Source organism: Bos indicus x Bos taurus, chromosome 7 (genome assembly GCF_003369695.1).
Source record: "Bos indicus x Bos taurus breed Angus x Brahman F1 hybrid chromosome 7, Bos_hybrid_MaternalHap_v2.0, whole genome shotgun sequence".
Classification (NCBI taxonomy): Eukaryota; Metazoa; Chordata; class Mammalia; order Artiodactyla; family Bovidae; genus Bos; species Bos indicus x Bos taurus.
In genome coordinates, this window is record NC_040082.1 from 30,363,068 (window position 1) to 30,390,038 (window position 26,971).

The 26,971-nt window shown below is 44.0% G+C and overlaps 1 protein-coding gene and 1 long non-coding RNA gene across 16 annotated transcripts in view; one reads left to right on the forward strand and one right to left on the reverse strand.

The window, feature by feature from the left end:
• LOC113895061 overlaps nucleotides 1–26,971 on the forward strand; it is a 70,030-nt gene that overhangs the window by 19,804 nt on the left and 23,255 nt on the right. The window lies entirely within an intron of this gene.
• The window catches only part of TENM2 (teneurin transmembrane protein 2), a 1,394,962-nt gene that overhangs the window by 4,107 nt on the left and 1,363,884 nt on the right, over nucleotides 1–26,971 (reverse strand). For all 15 annotated transcript variants that reach the window (XM_027545724.1, XM_027545731.1, XM_027545730.1 and 12 more), the window contains 2 exons: nucleotides 24,908–25,204; nucleotides 21,840–23,454 (listed from right to left, as the gene is read on the reverse strand). In XM_027545724.1, coding sequence (XP_027401525.1) covers nucleotides 21,840–23,454; nucleotides 24,908–25,204 — 1,912 coding nt within the window. The remainder of the gene's footprint in view (nucleotides 1–21,839; nucleotides 23,455–24,907; nucleotides 25,205–26,971) is intronic.

Below are 26,971 nucleotides of genomic sequence, written 5' to 3' on the forward strand. Positions count from 1 at the left end.
GAAACAGATGTCCTTCCAGACTTGGTCAGTTGACCCCAACCTCCCACTCCACATGGTGATTTAGGACAGTGCTGGAGTAAGCTAGATCTCCCTTCCGATGCCCTTGTTGTGTGACCTTTGGCAAGTTCCTGGCCCTCTCTCAGATTCAGGTTCATCAGATATAAACTACTAATGTCATTGGGTTGTTGTGAAGGTTGAGGGAGAAAATTCACGTGGAGGGCTTATCATGGTGCCTGGCATGTGGCTTGTTCAGTCACAGTGAAATCCTTCATTTGGCAAGTACTTCAGTATTGATGGGCCAGTCAATGTGCTTAGAAGCTAGAGATACAATGATCGGAAACATGTAGATGTGATGATTACACTGTGCAGGACCTCCAGGCAGGGGCTGCTGCACCAAGCCTCGCTCATTATGAAAGGGGGGGTCCCTGAGTGCATGCAATGCAGACAGTCACCTGGCTCCTGAGACCCTTTCCTCAGGTGTCTACTCTTCAAACGGAGGTCAAGAGAGTGCTCTTGTGTGCTCAGAATACAATTGCCCTTTCCTGCTAAGGCCTAGGGTTGGGTCGGCTCCATTGTCATGCTCCATCTCTATTCCTGAACTCCTTCCTTGTGATTTCGTTATATAAGCAGTCAAGCCTTCCAGTATCCTGGCCTCTTAGTTTTTTGGTGATCCTCCACTTACTAACTCTCCTGCTCATCCTTTGGAGCTTGTGATCATGAGTAATTCTACCTCAATTTCATAGACATCACCCTCTGAACACCGCCTGGACTCTCTCTAGTTTACTCTTTTTTGTAACCTCACCCCTCCATACTCCCAGAACGTCTCTCTTCTCTAGGACCTTCAAGCCAACCTAAACTACTTTTCCCATCCCCCAGCTTCTTTGTCTGTCCTCTCTTCTTACCTAGCATGCATTCCATGGTCAGTCATTAGAATCATCCCCTTGTGTATATTCTCAGATGCGTTGCCACTTTCTCACTTCATCACACTTGCTTGGTGAAATCATGGCAGGCTCCTGTTTGTCCCTGTTGCAGCTGAATGCGGCAGCAGAAGTGAACGAAGCCACCCTGACTGGTGTTAAATTCCTGACCATGAACCCCAGCTGTGCCTTCCTGATGCCTGGTAATCTGACCATATCCCCTTTTTCCATTCAGTCCTTCTTCCATTCTCCCGGGTGATTGGCTACTTCTTATCTCTCCTAAAACATCCCACACCTTCCTCACTCTAGCAGCTGACCTTTCATTCCTATCTGAGAAAACTGATGCGGTCAGGGGGACTTTCCATCAAACGCTCATCATATTTACCAGCTTACCAGCATTAGTACCCACATTCTCACTTTCCTTCTGTTACTCCAACTGAGCTGCTGGAAAAAACCCTCCGCTGGTGTAACAGGTCACCCCATCAACATACAAACATGCCACTAAATACGCACCTTTAAAATTCCTCTCTTGTCCGTCCTTCTCCCTTTAGCCACCATAGGTGTCTCACCCCCTTTATAAGAACTTCTCAAACTCAAAATAATTCTCTAGACACAGGAACTCCCATTTCTCCCCTTTGAATCAGGCTTTGCTCCCAAAGATGCATTAAAACAACACTTGTCGAGGCCATACATGACCTCCATGTTGCTGAGTCCAGTGCTGACTGTGGGCTTCATCTTACTTTGACCTATGAGAAGTCTCTGACAAGTTGAACGCTCCTGCATCTCTCTCTGTTTTAGCCTTGTGGACAACACACTGTCTTGTTGTCCCTCTCCCACCTTTGTGGCCACCTCTTGTCCCTCTTTGGTTCCTCCTCATCTCTCTGCTCTGAATGCTGGGATGTCCTAGACGCAGTCTGTGAACTTCTTCTCCACTCTATCTGTTTTTCCCAGACATGGTGATCTGACCCAGTCTCAGGGCCCTCAATACCACTTTTTTTCCTTCTAAGTTTGAGATAATATTGACATACAGAACCATATAATTTTATACAGCATGATTTAACTTACATCATGAAATGATTAGTACATTTAGTGAATACCTATTGTCTCACAGAGATACAAAATAAGAGAAAAACATTTTTTTTCTCTTATGATGGAAACTCCAGGATGGAAAACATACATCAGTTTTAGGTATATTTATCATGTCATACATTCTATCCCTAGCCCAATCTATGTTCTAAGCCAGATCACCCTAAATATACTCAGAGTCAGCAAAAATGCACCTTATCATTTTCACATGGTGCCTTAATGGAGAGGAGAATGCCTAATAGAAACACTTGTCCATTATTTGATTTGATGATACACAAAAGGATTCATATAAGGAATGTTTGTTTTTAAATAATTTATTTATTTTGGGCTGCACTGGGCCTTCTGCTTGGGCTTTTCTCTAGTTGTGGCGAGTGGGACCTACTCTCTAGTTGCAGTGGTCGGGCTTCTCACTGAAGTGGCTTCTCTTGTTGCAGAGCACAGGCTTTAGGGCACACAGCTCCCAGGCTCTGCAGCACAGGCTCAGTAGTTGTGGCGCATGGGCTTTAGTTGCTTCACAGCATGTGGGATCTTCCTGGATCAGGGTTTGAACCCATGTCCCCTGCACTGGCAGACAGATTCTTTACCACTGAGCCACCAGGGAAGCCCCAGGACATGTTTTATTTGCACCTCAGTACCACTTGCGTGCTGATGCCAACTCCAAAATTTATGTCTCCATCTAGGACTTCTTCCTCAATGCCCAGCTTCTGTCCAAACCTCAGTTCCTTGTCTTCCTCTCCACATCTGTCACAGTAGCCTTCTTCATCCCTGATTATGGTAACCCCATCCTTTCAGCTACCATCCTGGACCTCTTTCTTTTTCTCACTCTCTATGTCTAATCCATCCATAAATCCTTTACTTTTGTTTTTAATTGAGGTAAATCTCATGTAACATAAAACTCATCATTTTAAAGTGCACAATTCAGTGGCTTCCAGTTACACTCACAATGTTGTACAATCATCGTTTCTGGAATTCATGAATTCCAAAACATGTTCATCATCCCCTCAAAACTGCATCACTATCAATTGTCACTGCATTCTTCTTTCCCCTCAGTCCCTGACAACCGCCACTGCTTTCTGGTCTCCATGGATTTGCCTTTTCTGGATATTTCATATAAATGAAATCAAAGAACGTGTGGCCTTTCATGTCTGGCTTCTTTAGCACATCATTTTCAAGGTTCATCCGTGTTGTAGCATGTATCAGTATATTATTATTATTTATGGATGAATATTCTGTTTGGATATATTCCATTTTGTTTATTCATTCATCAGTTAATGGATATTTGGGTAGTTTACACTTTTTTTTTTTTACCTATTATGGATAATGCTGTTATGACTATCCATGTACTAATTTATTTATTTTTTTCATTTACTGCCAAGGTTTTTATTATTATTAGGATAACATTTAAACAAATGAAGTACAGTGATTTACAATGGTGCATTAGTTTCAGGTATAGCAAAGTGATTCAGTTTTGTACATACATATATATTCTTTTTTTACTTTAGTTTTTATTTTATATTGGAATATAGTTGATTTACAGTGTTGTTTCAGGTGTACAGCTAACTGATTCAGCTATCCATATGCACATATTCATTCTTTTTCAGATTATTTTCCTATATAGGTTATTACAGCATATTGAGTAGAGTTCCCTGTGCTATACAGTAGGTCCCTGTTGATTACCTGTTTTATATATTAAAGTGAAGTTGATCAGTCGTGTCCAACTCTTGGCGACCCCATGGACTGTAGCCCACCAGGCTCCTCTGTCCATGGAATTTTCCACGCAAGAATACTGGAGTGGGTTGCCATTTCCTTCTCCAGGGGATCTTCCTGACCCAGGGATTGAACTCCGGTCTCCCCCATTGCAGGCAGATAATTTACCATCTGAGCCACCAGGGAAGCCCATTTTATATATAGTAGTTGTTATTTAGTTGCTAAGTTGTGTCCGACTTTGCAACCCCATGAACTGCAGCACTCCATGCTTCCCTGTCCTTCACCATCTCTTGTAGTTTGTTCAAACTCGGGTCCATTGAGTTGATGATGCCATCTAACCATCTCATCCTCTGTTGACCCCTTCTCCTCCTGCCTTCAATCTTTCCCAGCATCAGGGTCTTTTCCAGTGAGTCGGCTCTTAACATCACGTGGCCAAAGTATTGGAGTTTCAGCTTTAGTGTCAGTCCTTCCAGTGAATATTTAGGGTCAATGCCCTTTAGGACTGACTTCCTTGATTTCCTTGCTGTCCAAGGGACTCTCAAGAGCCTTTTCTAGTACCACAGGTTGAAAGCATTAAATTCTTCAGCACTCAGCCTTCTTTATGGTCCAACTCTCATATCTGTACATGACTACTGGGAAAACCATAGCTTTGACTAGATGGACCTTTGCCATTTGTCAGCAAAGTGATGTCTCTGCTTTTTAATACACGGTCTAGGTTTGTCATAGCTTTTCTTCCAAGGAGAAAATGTCTTTTAATTTTATGGCTGCAGTCACCATCTGCACTGATTTTGGAGCCCAAGAAAATTAAAATGAAATCTGTCACTGTTTCCACATTTTCCCCCATCTATTTCCCATGAAGTGATGGGACCAGATGCCATGATCTTCATTTTTTGAATGTTTAGTTTTAAGCCAGCTTTTTCACTTTCCTCTTACACCTTCATCAGGAGGCTCTTTGGTTCCTCTTCACTTTCTGCCACTAAAATGGTATCACCTGCATATCTAAGGTTGTTGATATTTCTCCTGGCAATCTTGATTCCAGCTTCATCAAGCCCAGCATTTCGCATGATGTCCTCTGCATATAAGTTAAATAAGCGGGGCGACAATATACTCCTTTGCCAACTTTGAACCAGTCCATCATTTCATGTCTAGTTCTAAATGTTGCTTCTTGTCCTGCAAACAGGTTTCTCAGGAAACAGGTAAGTTGATCTGGTACTCCCAATTGTCTAAGAATTTTCCACAGTTTGGTGTGATACACACAGTCAAAGGCTTTAGCATAGTCAATGATGCAGAAGTAGATGTTTTTCTGGAATTCCTTAGCTTTTTCTACAATCCAACAAATGTCGGCAATTTGTTCTCTAGTTCCTCTGCCTTTTCTAAACCAGCTTGTACATCTGGAAGTTCTCAGTTCATGTACTGCTGAAGCCTAACTTGAATAATTTTGAGCATAATTTTGTTAGCATGTGAAATGAGTGCAATTGTATGGTAGTTTGAACATTCTTTGGCATTGCCTTTCTTTGGGATTGGAATGAAAACTGACCTTTTCCAGCCCTGTGGCCACTGCAGAGTTTCCCAATTTGCTGGCATATTGAGTGCAGCACTTTAACAGCATCATCTTTTAGGATTTGAAATAGCTCAGCTGGAATTCCATCACCTCCACTAGCTTTGTTCATAGTAATGCTTCCTAAGGCCCACTTGACTTCACACTCCAGGATGTCTGGTTCTAGGTGAGTGACGACAGCATCATGATTATCCAGGTCATTAAGACCTTTTTTTGCACAGTTCTTCTGTGAATTCTTGCCACTTATAAATCTCTTCTGCTTCTATTAGGTCCTTGCTGCTTCTGTCCTTTATTGTGCCCAACTTTGCATGTTCCTTTGGTATCTTTAATTTTCTTGAAGAGATCTCTAGTCTTTCCCATTCTATTGTTTTCCTTTACTTCTTTGCATCATTAAGAAGGCTTTCTTATTTCTCCTTGCTGTTCTCTGAAACTCTGCATTCAGTTGGTTATATCTTTCCCTTTCTCCTTAGACTTTAACTTCTCCTCTTTTCTCAGCTATTTGTAAGGCCTCCTCGGACAACCACTTTGCCTTGTTGCATTTCTTTTTCTTGGGGATGGTTTTGGTTACCACCTGTAGAGAGTTACAAACCTCCATCCATAGTTCTTCAGGCACTCTGTCTACCAGATCTAGTCCCTTGAATCTATTTGTCACCCCTACTGTATAATTGTTAGGGATTTGATTTAGGTCATACCTGAAAGTCCTAGTGGTTTTCCCTACTTTCTTCAATTTAAGTCTGAATTTTGCAACAAGGAGCTGATGAGCTCAGCCATAGTCATCAACAGGTCTTGTTCTTGCTGACTAGATAGAGCTTTTTCACCTTCAGCTGCAAAAAATATAATCAATCTGGTTTCAGTATTGACCATCTGGTGATGTCCCTGTGTAGAGTCATCTCTTTTGTTGTTGGAAGAGGGTGTTTGCTATGACCAGTGCATTCTCTTGGCAAATCTGTTAGCCTTTGCCCTGCTTCATTCTGTACTCCAAGGCCAAACTTGCCTGTTACTCCAGGTGTCTCCTGATTTGCTGCTTTTGCATTCCAGTCCCCTGTGATGAAAAGGACATTTTTTGGTGTTAATTCTAGGAGGTCTTGTAGGTCTTCATTGAACTGTTCAAGTTCAGCTTCTTTGGCATTAGTGATTGGGGCATGGACTTGGATTTTTGTGGTGTTGAATGGTTTGCCTTGGAAATAAACCCAAGTACTGCATTTCAGACTCTTGTTGACTATGAGGGCTACTCCACTTCTTCTTCGGGATTCTTGCCCACAGTAGTAGATATAATCGTCATCTGAATTAAGTTTGCCCATTCTCGTCCACTTTAATTCACTGATTCCTAAAATGTTGATGTTCACTCTTGCCGTCTCCTGTTTGATCACATCCGATTTACCCTGACTCATGGACCTAACATTCCAGGTTCCTATGAAATACTGTTCTTTACAGCATTGGATTTTACTTTCACCACCAGTTGTTGTTCAGTTGAGACCCCATGGACTGCAGTATGCCAGGCTTACTCAAACTCATGTCCTTGAGTCGGTGTTGCCGTCCAACCATCTCGTCCTCTGTCCACAACTGGGTGTTGTTTCTCCTGTGGCCCAGCCTCTTCATTCTTTTGGAATTATTTCTCTGTTCTTCCCCAGTAGCATATTGGACACCTACCGACCTGGGGAGGGGCTTATCTTTCAGTGCCATATCTTTTTGCCTTTTCATACTCTGAATGGGGCTCTCAAGGCAAGAATACTGAAGTGGTTTGCCATTCCCTTCTCCAGTGGATCACATTTTGTCAGGCCATTAGTAGCACGGACATGCCCTCTAGCCTCTCCACATAGCTGGAAGACATGCCTGGTGCTCTGGCTGTCCCACTGCTGGCCCTCGTTCAGTGTGTAAACCTTCATGGGCCATTGGGTGTTGGTCAATGTGAAGCCGGGGGCTAAGGCAAAGGCCCTGCTGCAAGAGGGCCTGAGAGAGGCTGGAGCTGATGTTGGAGGACGCCCAGGAACAGAGGGCTCCTCCGGTTTTCCATTGCCTCTGGCTGCCCTGGGGCCAATCCACCAAGCTTCTAATTTATCCCTCCTTACCATGTTTTCCCCCAGCAACCACAAGTCTGCTTTCAAAGTCTTAGTCTGTTTCTGTGTTGCAAATGAGTTCATTTGTATCATTCTTTTTTTAGATTCTACATATAAGTGATATCAAATGATATTTGTCTTTCTGTGTCTAACTTGACTCAGTATAACAATCTTTAGGGTCCATCCACATTGCTGCAAATGGCATTATTTTGTTCTTTTTATGGCCGAGTAATATTCCATTGTATATATGTCCCATATCTTTATCCATTCCTCTGTTGATGGACATTTAGGTTGCTTCCATGTCCTGGCTATTGTAAATAGTGCTGCAGTGAACACTAGGGTGCATGTATCTTTTCTAATTATGGTTTTCTCCAGATATGTGCCCAGGAGTGGGATTGCTGGATCACACGGTAGCTCTGTTTTTATTAAGAATTTCCATACTGTTCTCTGTAGTGGTGGTACCAATTTACATTCCCACCAACAGTGCAGGAGGGTTCCCTTTTCTGTACACTTTTTCAGCACTTATTGTTTGTAGACTTTTGATGATGACTATTCTGACTGGTGTGAGGTGATACCTCATTGTAGTTTTGATTTGCATTTCTCTGATAATTACTGATGTTGAGCATCTTTTCATGTACTTTATGGTCACATGTATGCCTTCTTTGGAGAAATGTCTGTTTAGATCTTCTGCCCATTTTTTGATTGGGTTGTTTGTTTTTGGCATGATCTGTTTGTACATTTTGGAGAGTAAACATTGTTGGTTGTTTCACTTGCAAATAACTTCTCCCATTCTGTAGGTTGTCTTTTCATTTTGTGTACAGTTTCCTTTGCCATGCAAAAGCTTTTAAGTTTAATTTGGACCCATTTATTTATTTGCGTAGTGACTATCTCTTATAATAGTTTTTAAGGTCTATTTTGTCTGATATGAATATTGCTACTCCAGCTTTCTTTTGATTTCCAGTTGCATAGAATATTCTTTACCATTCTCTCCCTTTCAGTCTGTATGTGTTCATGTCCCTAGATCTGAAGTGGGTCTCTACTAGACAGCATATATATGGGTCTTGTTTTTCCATTCAGCCAGTCTATGTCTTTTGTTGGAGCATGTAATCAATTTATGTTTAAAGTAATTATTGATATGTATGTTCTTATTGGAGAAGGAAATGGCAACCTACTCCAGGATTCTCCTGGAGAATCCCATGTGCAGAGGAAGCTGGTAGGCTATAGATGATGGAGTGGCAAAGAGTCGGATACGACTGAGTGACTTGGCATGCAAGCACCCACATGTCTTTATTGCTGTTTGGTTAATTGCTTTGGGTTTGTTTTTACAGCTCTTTTTTCCCCCTTCCTCTTTTCTTGTGGTTTGATGACTATCTTTAATGATGTGTTGGATTGCTTGTGTGTTTGTATCTGTTGTAGATTTTTGGTTTGAGGTTCCCATGAGGTTTTGATATAGCATCTATGTGTATGAGATTGTTTTAACTTGCTGATCTCTGAATTTCCCATGCACTTCTAATATCCTACATTTGTACTCTTCCCTCTTCTCACAATTGCTGGTTTTGATAACATATTTGTGTGTGATTTCCTACCCTTATGTTTGCCTTTACCATGAGCTTTTTGATTTGTAATTTCCTTGTTTCTAGTTGTGGCCTTTTCTTTTCTGCTTAGAGAAGCTCCTTTAGCATTTGTTGCAAAGCTAGCTTGGTGGTGCTGAATTCTCTTAGCTATTGCTTGTCTGTAAAGCTTTTGATTTCTCCACTGAATCGTAATGAGAGCCTTTCTGGGTAGAGTACTCTTGCTTGTAGGTTCTTCCCTTTCACCACTTTTTTTTTTTTTTTTCTTTTCACTACTTTAAATGTATCATGCCACTCTCTTCTGGTCTGCAGAGTTTCCGGGGAAAACCAGCTGACAGCCTTATGGGGATTCCCTTAAATATTATTTGTTGCTTGTCATAATTTTTGGTTGTCTTTTATTTTTGTCACTTTGACTAATATGTGTCTCAGCATGTTCTTCCTTGAGTTTGTCTTATATGGGACAACTATGAACTTTGTGGACTTGAATGAGTATGTCCCTTCTTATGACAGGAGAGTTTGGTGCCTAATCTCTTCAAATATTTTCTCAGGCCCTTCTCTCTCTCTCATCTCCTTCTAGAACTCCTATAATGGGAATGTTGATGTTTTTAATGTCCCAGAGGTCTCTGAGACTGTTTTCATTTCTTTTTTTCTATTCCACAGCAGTGATTTCTACCACTCTCTTCCAGCTGACATATTTGTTCTTCTGTCTCACTTATTCTTCTATTGATTTATTCTAGACTATTTTTATTTCAGTTATTGTATTGTTAACCTCTGTTCTTTAAATATTTTAGGTCTTTTAAAAATGTTTCTTGTATCTTCTCAGTCTGTGCCTCCATTCATTTTCCAGGATCTTGGATCATCCTTACTATCATTATTCTGAATTCTTTTTCAGGTAGATTGCCTACCACCAGTTCACTTAATTGTACTTCTGGCTTTTTATCTTGTTCCTTCATCTGAAACATATTTCTTTGCCATCTCATTCTGTCTTTCTGTGTTTGTGGTCTCCTTTCTGCAGACTGTAGGGTTGTAGATCTACTTGCTTCTTCTGTCCGTCTCCTCGTGGATGAGGCTGGTCTAAGAGGCTTGTGCAGGCTTCCTAGTGGGAGGGACTAGTTCCTGCCCACTGGTGAGTGGAGCTAGGTCTTGTCCCTCTGGTATGCAGAGCCATTTCAAGAGAGATATTTTCAGGTGGCTTGTGATCTCAGTACAACTTTAGGCAGCCTGCCTGCTGATGAGGTTGTGTTCTCTCTCTGCTGATTGTTTGGCCTGGGGTGTCCGGGGACTACAGTCTGCAGGCTCTTGGGTGGGGCCAGGTGTTGGTGCCAAAATCATGACCTCTGGGAGAGCTCACACCAATCACTGTTCCCTGGCACTTCTACCACCAGTGTCCTTGCCCCCACAAGTGAGCCACAGCCAATCGCCACATCCCCAGGAGACCCTCCCTACACTAGCCTTGCCAAGACCCACAGGTAGGTCTGGCCCAGACTGCTGTGTGGTCACTGCTTTTGCTGGGTGCCAGTACATGTGAAATCTTGTGTGCATCCTCCAAAAGTAGAGTCTCTGTTTCCTTCATTCCTCTGGAGCTCCTACACGCAAGCTCTGCTGGCCTTCAATGCCAAATGCTCTGGAACTCCTCCTCCTGTTGGCAGACTCAGCCTGGAGAGCCCAACGTGGGGCTCAGAACTCACTCCTGTGGGAGAACCTCTGTGATATAATTATTTTCCAGTTTATGGGTTACCCATCCAGTGGGGACAGGATTTGATTATGTCACGCAAGTGCCCCTCCTACCATCTGGTTGTGACTTCTTTGGACGTTAAAATATCTTTTTTGGTAGGTTCCAGTCTTTTTTGCCAATGGCTGTTCAGCAGTTAGTTGTGATTTTGTGAGAAGAGGTCCTACTCAAGTCCTACTCTGCCATCTTGTCCAGAATTGAGGGCTCTACATATGTTCTTTTCCAGATACTTTTCCATTAAAGGTTATTACAAGATATTGAACATACTTCCCTGTGCTATACAGGTCCTTGTTGTTTATTTTATATAAAGTATTGTGTCTGTGTTAATCTCAAACATCAAATATATTTCCCCCTCCCCCTTTCCCCTTTAGTAATCATCATACTTTGTTTTCTGTGTCTGTGAGTTTCTCTGTATTCTTAAAAATAACTTAGTTTGTACTATTTTTTAGATTCCACACATAAATTATATCATATATTTGTCTTTCTGACTTTTTCACTTAGTATGATAATCTCTAGGTTTATTCATATTGTTGCAAATGGCATTATTTTATTTTTTTATGGTCAAGTAATATTCCATTGTATATATGTACCATATCTTTTTTATCCATTCATTTGTTGATGGGCATTTGGATTGTTTCCATGTCTTGGCTATTATGAACAGTGCTGCTATGAACATAGAGGGGACATGTATCTTTTCGAATTATAATTTTATCTTTTCTGGTTATATGCCTGGGAGTGGGATTGCAGAATCATGTGATAGCTCTATTTTTAGTTTTTTTTTTTTAAAGGAGCCTCCATACTGTTCTCCATACTGGCTGCACCAATCTACATTTCCACCAACAGTGTAGGAGGGTTCCCTTTTCTCTACACCCTCTCCAGCATTTGTTATTTGTAAACTTTAAAAAAAATTTAAGGGACTTCCCTGGTTGTCCAGTGGCTAAGATGCTGAGCTCCCAATGCAGGGGCCCGGGTTCAATTCCTGGTCAGGGAACTAGATCCCACATGCCACAGTGAAGATCAAAGATCCTATGTGCCATAACCCAGGGAAGCCAAATAAATAAATAAATAAATAATTTAAATATTTATTTGGCTGAGTCAGGTTTTAGTTGCAGCACTTGGGATCTTTAGTTTCAGTATGTGGGATCTAGTTTCCCCACCAGGGAGTGATCCTGGGCCCTTTGCATTGGGAGCACAGAGACTTAGCTGCTGGACCACCAGGGAAGTCCCATTTGTAGACTTTTTGATGATGGTAAAAATTGACATTTGAAAATGTATTTTTAGTTCTCTTGTGTATACACCTAGGTGTGGAATTGCTGAGTCCTATGGTTAAATCTTTTAGTTTTACTTTTAAAACAGACCAGAATCTGTGTCTTCTCACCACTTCTACCATCTCAACCCTTGCCTCGTCTTCTAACTGGCCTCCCTGCTTTCACCTCTGCTCCACACACCCTGTCAACACAGCAGCCAGAATAAGCCCTTGTTGTTGTTGTTGAGTCACTTCAGTTGTGTCCGACTCTGTGCGACCCCATAGACGGCAGCCCAACAGGCTCCCCCGTCCCTGGGATTCTCCAGGCAAGAACACTGGAGTGGGTTGCCATTTCCTTCTCCAGTGCATGAAAGTGAAAAGTGAAAGTGAAGTCGCTCAGTCGTGTCCGACCCTCAGCGACCCCATGGACCGCAGCTTTCCAGGCTCCTCCATCCATGGGATTTTCCAGGCAAGAGTACTGGAGTGGGGTGCCAATAAGCCCTTAGCATTCCTCTACTCATTACACTCCAGGGATTCCCTCGTTTCTCTCAATGAAGAAGTGAAAGTTCTGCTAATGGTCTGTAGGGACCCTTAACATATGATCTCTCTTCTCCTGCTCTCTCTGCTTCAGCCTCTCTGCTATTTCTTAAACATGCTAGGTGCACACTCATCTTGGGGCCTTTATACTGGAATGTGCTGTCTCACTCTTCCCTTTTTCAAGTCTTGCTCAGATACTGCCTCCAATAAGGCTGACCTCAACCACCACATTTAACACCTGCCCATTCCCACCTAACAATCCCTAGTCCCCTTCCTTTTGCATCCCCCACTGCCAAAACTGTAACCACACTTTAACATGTGTCTCATATGGTTATTTATTGCATTCATTCTTTATTGTCTGTCTCCCTCACTGAGAATGTAAGCTCCACCAGGACAGGGAGTTAAATGTCTATTTTATTCACTGATGTCTCCCCAGGGCTGGCACAAAATAGGTGCTCAGTAAGGATTCATGGGGTGGATGAATGAAGAAACACTGAACATATGTGGCAAAAGCCACCCTGACTACTGTGTGTGACAGAGGAACTACCTGTACCTGCCTGAGAAGATGCATCTGAAGGGGTTGAATAAGGTCTACCCACCTCCTGCCCGGGGGCTGGTATGAGGGGCTTAATGCAACTTTGCTACTAAACACCCAGGCCTAGAAGACCCTTTAATGAGGGAGATTCTGGGATCCGTGGTGTATCCATCAGCCTTAGGTACAGACTAGGTATTGAATGACTTGGTAACTATACTTATTAACGATAGTCCATTTAAGACTGATTAACATCAATAATCATACATGTATACAGGCTAAGTTGCTTCAGTCATGTCCGACTCTGTGTGATTTAGTGTAGCCTACCAGGATCCTCTGTCCATGGAATTCTCCTGGCAAGAATATTGGAGTGGGTTGTCATGCCCTCCTCCAGGGGATCTTCCCAACCCAGGGACTGAATGGGAGTCTCTTATGTCTCCTGCACTGGCAGGTGGGTTCTTTACCACTAGCGCCACCTGGGAAGCCCATTTAAGAGTCATTATCATCAATAATCATAAGAGAGATGCACATAAAAACCACAGTGAAATAGTACCTCATACCTCTCAGAATCACTGTCATCAAAAAGACAAGAAACAATAAGTGTTGGTGAGGATGTGGAGAAAAGGGAGTCCTTAAGCCCTGTTGATGGGAATGTTAATTGGTGTAGCCACCACAGAAAACAGTATGGAGGGTCCTCAAAAATTAAAAATACAACTGCTATATGATCTGGCAATTCTACTGCTGGGTATTTATCCAAAGAAAACACTAATTTGAAAAGACATATGCACCCCTATGTTCATTGCAGCGTTATATATAATAGCTAAGACATGGAACCTAAATGTCCATGGACAGATGAATGGATGAAGACAATGTGATGAATGAAGACATCTATAGTGGAATATTACCCAGCTATAAAAAAGAATGAAATCTTGCCATATGTGACAACACATATGAGGCTAATCTTATTGAAAGAAGTTAGCAAAAGACAAATACCGTATGTTTCTACTTAAGTGTGGACTTTAAAAAACAAAACAAATGAACAAATATATTAAAAAATAAGAGTCACAGATACAGAGAACAAACAGGTGGTTGACAGAGTGGAGATGAGTGGGGGAATGAGCTAAATAGATGAAGGGGATTAAGAGCTACAACTACCAGTTATAAATAGGTCACAGGGATGTAATGTACAACTCAGGGAATATGGTCGATAGCACTGTAATAACTGGTGCGTAATCTATAAAAATACTGAATCACTATGTTGTATACTTGAAGCTCATATAATATTGTAAGTCAACCATACATCAATAAAGAAGTCATTTAAGAATACAGGTTTGAAATTGCTTTAAAAATTGTGTCAGCATCCTAGCAGAGAGAAGCCTGGCTTTAGCCCAGCAACAATCATATACCCACAGAGCATCTGTGTGCAAAGTACTACTAGATGATGAATGCTGTGCAGTGTGGATTTCTAAACTGGGTATTCCTGGTCACCCATCATGGTCACCTGTCAAGATTGTTCTGCCATATCTAGGTATTATCTTACTGGTATTTGCTATCTAATTAAAAAATTGTTTTGCCTTGTCTACTTAAGGAAATCCATTTAAAAAAAGAAGAGACTTTATGTCACTACCATAAGTAGGAAGGCAGACTCGCTGCAAACAGAAAATAACTGTAAAATTAAAACAAAGCAATGCAATTAAATTGGAGCATGATTTTGTTACCTGCTACCGGGGGAGTCTTAGACCTGCTCTCTCCGTTAAAAAGGGAGATAAGAAGTGTTAATGAGGTGTTAAATACAACCAGCATCAACTGGAGGCTTTCTCCTTTGCCAATTTGGGAGAATAAAAAGAGCCTGGAAAGAAACTAACTTTCCCCATTTGTGTTGCCATGTTATTTAATACCTCATCTATACAACGTATAAAATCATCACATTTTTCACCAGGGATATGAAGGGAATCCCACGAAAGGCAAGAGAAGAGGTCTTTGCCCTTAGCAGACTCTCCGCATCCTGACCTCTTCCCTGAAGGCATCTCTCCCTGTTCTCCAGGAGATAAGTTAACAACACCCTGCCTTGGGGACCACACATTTCTTCATTTTTTTTTTTTTTTTTGGCCACACCATACGGCATGCAGGATCTTAGTTCCCTGGCCAGGGATTGAACATGTGCCCCCTACAATGGACGTGCAGTCTTAACCACTGCACCACCAGGGAAGTCGCAAGGGACCAGACATTTTAATGGCCGCTCCGATGAACACTAATAGTTCATGTCATGTGTTTTCTTTTTTTAAAGTTTCTAACGTGGCTTGGTTTCCAAGTCTAAACCTCTTCTGAAATGTTTATTCAAGTCGCTTGTCTCCTCCATTTCGCAGAAGGCACTTGTGGCATCATACAGACACCTCTCCTCCTTTCAAAGCAGTTGGTGTCCTCTGATGATAGCCTCCCTAAACAATCAATCCTCGAGGTAGGAGCTGGTGATGTGGCCCCTCCTAACAGCTCATCACTCCCCCTCCTCATGTTCTTCGCAGCGAGTGCCGCTGGAGCACGTGCTCTGTAATACACACTGTCAGCACAGCGGCTTAGGTGCTAAGTGCAGACAGAGCAGAGGGTAGTGAGGAGGAGGCTGGGCCTCCCTCCTCTCAGGGAAATCAACCTCCATGAAGTCCGACTTCAAACCTGCATGAACCTGGGGGTCTGTAAGCCCAGAGATCCCCAAGGGAGAAAGGTGGGGAGCCAACCCAAGTCATTGTGGGTAACATTTCTGAGGTTTGCTTACCTCAGAATGTGGGGTTTCAGATTTGCCAGAGCAATGCCACTCAGGCCAGAGTTTGGGATCTGTTTCAAAGTAGAGCTGCAGACCCCTGGGAGCTCTAGGGAATTACATTAAGGGGATAACTTCACTTCTCACCTACAGACTTCCTGTCTCTGAGTCTAGAACTTCTTATAAAGCCAAATGCATTCCTACCATCAATCAGGCTTTGTGCAGGCCTCGGCTCTTTACATATCATGACTCACTTGCTCCTAACAGGGGGTCTATGCTGCCCGCCTCTGTGCCAGTAGAGGAAACAGCCTCCACCAGCCTCAAGAGGTGTCTGCTGCATTCAGGGAGCTGTATTTCCAAACAGCAAAGACTCTTTTGAGCACAACAGAGAGAGAGAGAATTTCTATTCATGGCATTCCTGCTGACTACGCGTTAATTACTTCTTAAATTGTGAGCGGCAAGTTCAACCACTCTGCTCATCTCCTAAGATTCAAATTAAGAGTCACAAAGATGGGTTTACAGATGAGCCAACACTTGAATAGTGGAGAATGATTTGATATTCTCCCCTGGGATGCGTCCTTCGGCGATCATCTCATCTGCAGCAGGCAGCAGGCGTGGGCTTGTGCCTGGTCTAGCGCTCTCCACCCAGGTTCTCTTCCTCTGCTTTGACTGCAGACATTAGTCCTAGGCGTGGAGATTCTCTAATAGGACCTTTTATTTTAGACTCTTTCTAGTGTTTTCTGGATTCAGTTTTGTTGGACTTTGTTCAGCCTGGCTTTGATGCCCATTTATTGAGTCTCCATGAAGCACTGGAATGAGGAGTGTCATCTTGCTATGCAAAAACTCTGCTAATTTCTTTTTTCTATTTTTACTGGCGAATAGTTGATGTATTTATTTTAAATTATACTGCAGTAAAAACATTTGGAGTATATTATACTCCAATAAAATAATTCAAAAATACCTGAAATTCTAAAATGATTTTTATTGGAGTATAGTTGCTTTACAATGTTGTGTTAGTTTCTGCTGTGCAGCAAAGTGAATCAGCTATACGTATTCATATATCCTTTCTTTTTTAGATTTCCTTCCCGTTTAGGTCACCACTGGGCACTGTTCAGTTCAGTTCAGTTTAGTCGCTCAGTCGTGTCAGACTCTTTGCGACCCCATGAATCACAGCACACCAGGCCTCCCTGTCCATCACCAACTCCCGGAGTTCACTGAGACTCACGTCCATCGAGTCAGTGATGCCATCCAGCCATCTCATCCTCTGTCGTCCCCTTCTCCTCCTGCCCCCAATCCCTCCCAGCATCAGTCTTTTCCAATGAGTCAATCTTCGCATGAGGTAGCCAAAGTACTGGAGTTTCAGCTTCAGCATCATTCCCTCCAAAGAAATCCCAGGGCTGATCTTCAGAATGGACTGGTTGGATCTCCTTGCAGTCCAAGGGACTCTCAAGAGTCTTCTCCAACACCACAGTTCAAAAGCATCAATTCTTTGGTGCTCAGCCTTCTTCACAGTCCAACTCTCACATCCATACATGACCACAGGAAAAACCATAGCCTTGACCAGATGGACCTTTGTTGGCAAAGTAATGTTTCTGCTTTTGAATATGCTATCTAGGTTGGTCATAACTTTCCTTCCAAGGAGTAAGCGTCTTTTAATTTCATGGCTGCAGTCACCATCTGCAGTGATTTTGGAGCCCCCCAAAAATAAAGTCTGACACTGTTTCCACTGTTTCCCCATCTATTTCCCATGAAGTGATGGGACCAGATGCCATGATCTTCGTTTTCTGAATGTTGAGCTTTAAGCCAACTTTTTCACTCTCCTCTTTCACTTTCATCCAGAGGCTTTTTAGTTCCTCTTCACTTTCTGCCATAAGGGTGGTGTCATCTGCATATCTGAGGTTGTTGAGATTTCTCCCGGCAATCTTGATTCCAGCTTGTGCTTCTTCCAGTCCAGCATTTCTCATGATGTACTCTGCATATAAGTTAAATAAACAGGGTGACAATATACAGCCTGGACGAATTCCTTTTCTTATTTGGAACCAGTCTGTTGTTCCATGTCCAGTTCTAACTGTTGCTTCCTGACCTGCATATAGATTTCTCAAGAGGCAGGTCAGGTGGTCTGGTATTCCCATCTCTTTCAGAATTTTCCACAGTTTATTGTGATCCACACAGACAAAGGCTTTGGCATAGTCAATAAAGCAGAAATAGATGTTTTTCTGGAACTCTCTTGCTTTTTCCATGATCCAGCGGATGTTGGCAATTTGATCTCTGGTTCCTCTGCCTTTTCTAAAACCAGCTTGAACATCAGGAAGTTCACGGTTCACGTATTGCTGAAGCCTGGCTTGGAGAATTTTGAGCATTACTTTACTAGCATGTGAGATGAGTGCAATTGTGCGGTAGTTTGAGCATTCTTTGGCATTGCCTTTCTTTGGGATTGGAATGAAAACTGACCTTTTCCAGTCCTGGGGCCACTGCTGAGTTTTCCAAATTTGCTGGCATATTGAGTGCAGCACTTTCACAGCATCATCTTTCAGGATTTGAAATAGCTCCACTGGAATTCCATCACCTCCACTAGCTTTGTTCCTAGTGATGCTTTCTAAGGCCCATTTGACTTCACATTCCAGGATGTCTGGCTCTAGGTCAGTGATCACACCATCATGATTACCTGGGTCATGAAGATCTTTTTTGTACAGTTCTTCTGTGTATTCTTTCCATCTCTTCTTAATATCTTCTGCTTCTCTTAGGTCCATACCATTTCTGTCCTTTATCGAGCCCATCTTTGCATGAAATGTTCCTTTGGTATCTCTAATTTTCTTGAAGAGATCTCTAGTCATTCCCATTCTGTTGTTTTCCTCTATTTCTTTGCATTGATCGCTGAGGAAGGCTTTCTTATCTCTCCTTGCTATTCTTTGGAACTCTGCATTCAGATGCTTATATCTTTCCTTTTCTCCTTTGCTTTTCGCTTCTCTTCTTTTCATAGCTATTTGTAAGGCCTCCCCAGACAGCTATTTTGATTTTTTTGCATTTCTTTTCCATGGGGATGGTTTTGATCCCTGTCTCCTGTAAATGTCACGAACCTCATTCCATAGTTCATCAGGCACTCTATCTATCAGATCTAGGCCCTTAAATCTATTTCTCACTTCCACTGTATAATCATAAGGGATTTGATTTAGGTCATACCTGAATGGTCTAGTGGTTTTCCCTACTTTCTTCAATTTAAGTCTAAATTTGGCAATAAGGAGTTCATGATCTGAGCCACAGTCTTTTTGGGAGAACCAGGAGAGTTAGTGAGGTTGAATATGCTTTGCAAATGATTTTGTTTGGGTCTTGGTAGCTGTAGGGTGTCTGTTTAGCCCACACTGACGACTTCCATTTGCTTCTGGCTGATCCATCCCCAAGGTGTCCAGTGCCAAGAGGAATCTGGGAAGTGCATTCTTGGGGGTGGAGGCCTTCTTCTATGCCTGAGATAGGTGTGGCCTGCCGCCCCATTCCTATTGGTGTCTTCATCTGGAGACTTCCTCTCCCTTCCCCACTTCATAATGGCCTCAGCTCAAATGGCCCTTCCTCTGTGAGCACCCCAAAGAAATGAGATCCTTTGTTCTCTAACTCTTAGCTGTTTCATTTATCTTCACGGCCCTTGTCATTATCTGAAACTATATATATAGGGGTGTGTGTGTTTTCCTGAGACACGCTTTAGTTAGAAACTGCAGTGTGGTCAGTGGGAGAAGGAGAAGGTGGGATGATTTGAGAGAACAGCATTGAAACATATACGTTACTATATGTAAAATAGATAAGCAGTGCGATCTGATGGATGAAGCAGGGCACCCAAAGCTGGTGCTCTGTGACAACTTGGAAGGATAGGGTGGGGGGTGGTTCAGGATGGAGGGGACACATATATTCCTATGACCAATTAAAATTGATGTACGGCAAAAACCACCACAATGCTGTAAAGTAATTGTTCTCCAGTTAAAATAAATGAATTAAAAAAAAAGAAACTGCAGTGATCTGGGTGGACACAAACCCTGCTAAGCCCTGGGGAAGAGAAGCAGCCCTGGCAGAGTAGCATGGCAGGGCCTCCCGATGATGCACAGTGGGGCGACTAGGAGGGAACTAGCTTGGCTGTAACTCCTGTACTCCTGAGGTACCAGCTGCTTCGGTTGTAGGGGATGCTGGGTTCAACTTCAAAGGCTCTGGAACTTGTCAGTAAGGCACAGCATGGCCAGAAGTTGACCTTTAAGGTCATCTATTTCTGCAGCATGGGGCACTGAGGGCCACACTGTGCTCCAGGGAGCTGCTGCTTCCTTTCCTATCTTGGGGATGGATAAGTGATCCCTGGTTACCTGAGGGTAGGGACCCTCTGGGCTTGATGCTTCCCTGGCCCATGGCTAAGAGCTATGAGTTCCCTGGAACTTGGGGTGGGGCTTGGAATTGGGGTCCTCACTGTTATTCATCTACAATGCATGTTCAGGTGAGATGGCTCCATATTCTTTGCTGAATATTGGTCTTTTTCCTTCATCTATCCATCCATCTATCCAGATTTCCTTGTTTCTCTCCCCGAAAAAAGGGGCTCTATCTTGCAGTCCACTGCATCTCTAGTACTTATATGTTAGATGAAAATATCTGTCAATAGGTGAACAGACGGATGGATAAGGACCCTCATTTAACCAGTTTCTCACTTAGCATGAAGAAGCAGATTATTTGCCTTCCTTGACCTGTCTATCCAGACCTCTCTCCAAGCTTCCTATGTCCTTTTGACCTGTTTTTCTTTTTTCTGTGACTCAGCTCTGAGTGGCATGCAGGATTTAAGTTTCCCAATCAGGGATTGGACTTGCGCCCCCTGCAGTGGTAGCACAGAGTCTTAGCCACTGGACCACCAGGGAAGTCCCCTGTCCTTTTGGACTTTTGCTCATGTCTTTCTTCAGCCTTGAGCTCATTTCTACCACCAAGATCCCCTTCATTCTCAAGGTTTGAGGTGGGGCCCTTCTGGACTATGCCAAAATTTTCAAAACTGAAGTCATTTGCACATGCACCACACACACACTTCTTTGAGAGAAGTGTCTGCCTTGTTTCCATTGCATCCCCAGTAGGCATCACCAACTCGATGGACATGAGTTTGAGTAAGCTCTGGGAGTTGGTGATGGACAGGGAAGCCTGGCGTGCTGCAGTCCATGGGGTCACAAGGAGTCGGACATGACTGAGTGACTGAACTGAACCCCAGAATGAAGCATGTTGGTGCCTTAAAAACGCTTGTTGAATAAATACCTGGACAGACACCTATATGGTAGCATGGACTTAATCCCATTTTCCATTATCACTGCTTATTTGTATTTGTTTCTCACCAGCCTCATCATAAGGTCAGGAGCTGGGTCACAGACATCTCAGTACCCACGCTGTTTTGTTGCTTCACTAGTAATGGTGATGTTAATAACACAAGCAGATACCCTTTTGTGAACATCCTCTAAGTGCCAGGCACTGAACTTTACATACATAAGTTCATTTCCTTCTTACGATCACTCTGTGAGATGATTTTGTTAGTGCCCTTTTGCAGAGGAGGATACTACAGCTCAGAGATACTGGACAACCAGCCCAAGGTCCTTTGACTTATAAATAAAAGAATTTGAACCAGGTATTTCTGAGATTAGGGTCTCATCCTTTCCTCCTTCATAAGGTTGCTTTCCTCTTTTGAGTTAGAGAGGGCTCTTATAAAAGTTATTTCAATGGAAAGGACTTGAAAATAGCCAGGACATCTTCAAACAGAGCTGCCTGGCTAGCTCAGTTGGTAGAGCATGGGACTTTTAATTCCAGGGAAGATGGCCCTGGAGAAGGGAATGACAACCTACTCCAGTATTCTAGCCTGGAGAACTCCATGGATAGAGGAGCCTGGCAGGCTAGAGTTCATGGAGTCCAGAGAGTCAGACACGACTGAGTGACTAACATTTTCACACTTCTCTTCAAATAGAGCTAAGGACTGCTCTGTACTGTGATTGCTTGACTGTCCTCAATCCTGTACTGGCAGTGTACACAGCCCTCCAGGATTCTCCTAGCATCAGACATAAGACCTTGTTTCAAAGTCCCTGATAGTCTACTAGGACAACCACCCCACAGGGAGCCACTGCCCAACTGAGGTGGCCAGGTCCTTACCTGTCACATAGTTCTTCAAGTCCAGCTCATTGCTGAGAGGATTGTTGCTCTTGAACATGTACAGGTTAAAGGGGGCCGGCTCCTTGCCCACATTTTTCCACATGGTGTAGTCTGGAGAGGTCCACCGTCCCGCCAGCACGTCATAATCACGCTGTGTGAAGTGGACCAGCTTGGTGAGGGGATCGTAGAGTCCCCCGTGGAAGCCAATGACCATCTGGAAGTCAGGGTTGGAGTCGTAATAAATCTCCCCATAGGCGGTGTACTGCAGCTGCTTGATCATGAGACCATTGATGCTGAACACAGCCAGGGGCGTCCCCGTGTTATCCGAGGCAACGTAGTACTCCTCTCCACTGCTGCTCTCCATGGCAAAGAGGTGCCCCTGGAGGTCATAGTAGAGCGAGGTTATCTCTGAGTTGGAGTGATTGTAGACATGGGTGATGCGAGTCGGGTTGTGGAGGTCGGAGTAGAAATACTGCAGGTGGTGGCCCAGGTTGGTCTTGTAGGAAGCCCGCCGCCCCACGCCATCATAGCGGTATTGGACGCTCCAGCCACTGGCCTTGTTATAAGCCCTCGTTAGGAGGCCCTTGGAGTTGTACTCAAAGATGTCAGCCCCTCGCTGGCACAGATAGCCATCGTCGTCAATTTTGTACTGCACGTCGCCAAGCCTGGTTATCCGATCCCGGAGGTCGTAGCGCAAGGGCATGAGGCGCACACTGTTCCCTGGGTTCAGCAAGTGGAGGTTCCCGTTGAGGTCGTAGCTGTAGCGCCAGGTGGGGCGGTCATTGACGGCCACACTCTGGAGCTGCCCATCCCCATCATAGTCGTAGGTGTACTTAGTGGTGTTGGCGTAGGGCCCCAGTTTCAGCTCCCTCTTGATCACCCTGCCCATGCTGTCATACTGCACCGTCATCCAGTACATGAGGGACCGGAACATCTCGTATTGGACTTCCTTGATCCGCCCATGGGTGTCAAAGTGTTTGCTGAGGGTCATCACGGCCGTGGTGATGATCTGGTTGATGTCATAGTAGATGACCCCGAACTTGCCAAAGTGCTCCACTTTGCCGGAAATCTCATCATAGCGGTAGAGGTCAACGGGAAGGGGAGTCTCACTTATGACAGGCTTGATGCTTGCGATCCGGAAGCTGTTGTCGTGATAGGTGTATTCAAACCTAGCGTTGACCATGCCTTCCTCGGAGAACCTGTAGATCTGCTTGTCCACAAGTGGGCCGATCTTTCGGTACCTGATGGTGCAAGAGAAGCCCCCACTTTGGAGGTTGACCATTTTTAAGACGCCGGTGGTCTCATCATATCCGAAAGTGATGGCAGTGCTGTCATAGACAATCTCCGATAGCTTGGAGAGTTTCCCATACTTGTAGAATACCTGGCGTCCAGTGCCCAAAAAGGATGTCTTTAGGATGCGGCCATCATCACTGTAGTCAAAGATGACGGAAGCGTTGCTTTCAGGCGGGTTATAGGTGTTGCGGATGTAGCCAATGGAGGTGTGGGTGGACATGCTGTGCCGGGCGACGCTGGGCATGGTGACAGCGTGGAGGCGCTCAGAGGAGTCGTACTCAAATATGTACTGACGCTGACTCTGTAGCAGGAGCACCATGGACTGGAGGAGGAAAGGGGAAGGGAACATGTGAGTTAGCCATTTAGGACCCAGTGCTCAAATGGACGGAATTTATTCCATGTCCTGGATGGCAATTCAAAATCTGTGAAGGATGGGGAGATTTAGATTAGAGATTTAGGGTGAATTGATGTCATGGGGCATGCTACTCTATGGATCATGGCCGCTAGAGGAATGCTCCCCAAACTTTAATGTATGTGTAAAATACCCAGGGATCTGGTGAAAAGACAGATTCTGATTATATTGTTCAGTGTGAGAGGGCAGTGGGGAGGTGGCCTGTGAATCTACTTTGGGAACATCCCAGTGATGCTGGTGTTGCCTGGACCATAGTCTGAGTTGTAAGGGTTTGAAGGACTGAGATGAGAGGCACTGGGTTCGCCTCCAGGCTCAATGACAAGACATCCTGAGACTGGTGAGAAATGACTGCTGCTGGCCCGGCAGGGGGCAGGTATGATGCACATACTATGTTTGGGGGCACCCCCTACTAAGTCTCACCATAAAGCACATCCTTCGTTTAGAAGCCCCTGGAAAGATTAAGTAACCTGGAATCATTGATTCTTTGGGGGAAAAAATGACCTCCAACTTGAAGCCATGGGGAGATTCTTGCCTTCCCTGATTGACCATTCATTCTGATATCTTCTGTCCTAATGAGAACAGTATTGAGGAGGGACCAAATAGACAGAAGCCCCTCTTACAGAAGAGGTAACAGCTCTGTCTGCAAGTGACCACTGTCATCAGGAGGCAAGAAGGGAAGAAATGGAAATGGGCTTGTGTGGAGGTGAGTCCAGGTGAGAGGTCCAGGCTGAGCAAGCCCCTGTCTAATGATAGATGACCAAGGCAGTCTTTAAAAGTCTTGTCCCCCGCTCCCAGAAGGGACTTCTTTTTTACTGCTGCTCCAACCTGACCTTTTCTAACACGGAAACCTGAGTCTGGCACTTTCAGACACAGGGAATTATGTAGCAAGAATCTGTTGACTGCTTCAGCCAACAAGCCAAGTAGGAGGGGGCTGCTCCGTGTGCTGGAGTTTTGGGCAGAGTTCCCTACCCTGATGGCTTAATTCCAGGCATGGCAGAAATGAATCACTGCATTTCCAATTCATAAGGAATGATGAACTGTGCTGCTAGTGACATGATTCTGTCCACTTCAACAGCACTTTTCTGGGGGAATAAAATCAGACAATCTATTCTTTTCGCTATTACCGAGTGTCTAGCAGGTTTTTTTTTTTTTTCCTGTTGATGGTAGTAGTGCTGGGCTATGAATAACATTTTCCTTGGGATTTCCTCCCTCCCAGAGGGTGGTGGGAGTACATGGGAGCCCTGGTAGTGTCAAAGTAAAGATGTTAAAATGTCTTATGGCAAAGTGTATCAGGTCAGCTTAAAAAGAGCAGTGTGAATGAGAGAGACAGCCCCAGCTGAGCAAGGGCAGCATGTCCACCCACCTTGTCAAGGTAGGAATAGCTCCACACCTTCCCGTCGGCAAACATGCGGGACACGATCCGGCCCTGCTTATCGATGTCCGTCCTCTCGCTCATGGCCCCACGCTGAAGGCCGGCCAAGCGCCCATTGAAGAAATAGGAGACATTCACGGCCGCCAGCCCGCTGCTGGGGAGCCAGAGGAAGGGGCGGCCCACTTGGTCATAAATGATCCTCAGGGTGAACTTCCGGTGATCATCATAGATCTTCTCTGTCCGAATATTCCGGTCATAGTCAATGGACAAGAGATTTCTTCCATGGACCTAGGGAAACACAATGTGCCTGCTTTGAAAGACATCACGGGGCATGTTAGCTCAGGTTGCTATGGAGGGTGTGGCCAGGGTATGTGTGTGCTTTACAGGAAGAAATACTCTTGAAGTTATTTAGGGAAGTGCTTCCTAAAAGCCTTTACATCATAGTACACACAGGAAATGGTAATTTTTGTTGTATTCACTAGAATACAGGAACAAGGCTGCTTATGGCTGGAAATGACTGATCTGGGCATGGCCACCATGAACAGTTATATAGGCTGTACACTGCACAGCTCAGGGGTGCCATCATGTAGACCACATAAATGGTGAAATTACATGGCCATCTACAATAGCCCTGGATCCCAGGGTTCTGACTGTCCTGCCTGGCCATCTTGGCAAGCAGGAGAATTTGTATATTTACACACTTAAAACGCTTTTTGGGCACGTCATCAACTAATGGGTAGCTAATGATTTTTGAGAGCAGGTGCCAAGATTTGTTCCAAAATCTTAAAAGGTACCCAGGAAGGTGAGGAGGAGCTCTTAGAAATCCATGTTTTACCACGATCTGGGAATACAAAGCCTTATTCCTACGCGATATCCTTTAATTCTCCCACCTAGAGAAAAATCTTGCCATTGCCAAGGATGCAAGACACCAATGGGATGATAGCAATAGGGCTGGGGAATGCCAACAAAGGGAAGAACTGATTCACTTAGATTTGAAAAGAACAATCCAGATATAATTTAATATTTATTTAGCAGTTGATCTGTTTAGAGAAGAGAGCCTCTCTCCGAAGGCAGAGCTGAGAGACTACACTCTGGGTATGGGGACATGAGAGGGACTCTAGAGATTCAGCTAGCCTGGAGTGGATGCCTGGAATTGAAGGGAATGAGGCCAACTCAGCCCAGGCTCTTTCAACATAATTGACTACAAATGTGCACATCCCCGGGGTGACTGCTGAAGGCAAGAGAAGGTATAAACATGCAGAAGGAAAGGATGTGAAAGATGTCTGGTACCTCCCTACCTTATAGTAATAATTCAATAGCACTTAACAATAATAATGATGGTAATACTAACTCTGACACATGTTCAGAGCCAGTCTATATAGGCATTATCTTGGGCAATTTACATCCACTGTCAGAGCTGATGCTCACAACTGAGGAAACTAAGCCTTGAACAGAGGTTATACACTTGCCCAAGGTCATGCAGCAGTGACGTGGTAGGTTAGTCTGGGACTTAGGTCTTTAGACTTAGACCAGTTAACCAACCAGCTCTACTATTTCCCACACTGTTTATATTGGATGTGCACTGAGTGTCCTGAGATGTGTCAAATGACTGTAGAGCATTGCCACAGCCCTTGAAGGATTCCACATTGCAGCTCTGGTGGGGGCACTAGGAATAATTCTAATATGACAGACGGCTGTTATACTGGGGAGCAGCACTTTACCCAGGTAAAGAACTACATTTCACAGCTTTCTTGCGACTTGGGTAGAGTAGTAGTCGTTGGCTGGGTCTTCTGGGACCTTGAAGAAAGCAGACATAGCCAGGAAGCAAGCACCCTTTTGTTCTTCCTCCCTCCTTTCCTTAGGTGGAATGTGGATGTGATCACTGGCACTCCAGTATTCACTTTGTGAATATGAGGTGACTTTGAGGATGTTAAACCTCAAAGACTCATCCAGAGAAAGAGTCTAGATCCCTGTCAACCTAGGTGTCCTCAAGATGACCTAGGTCATCTGTACCAGCAAGGAGATCCAACCAGTCCATTCTGAAGGAGATCAGCC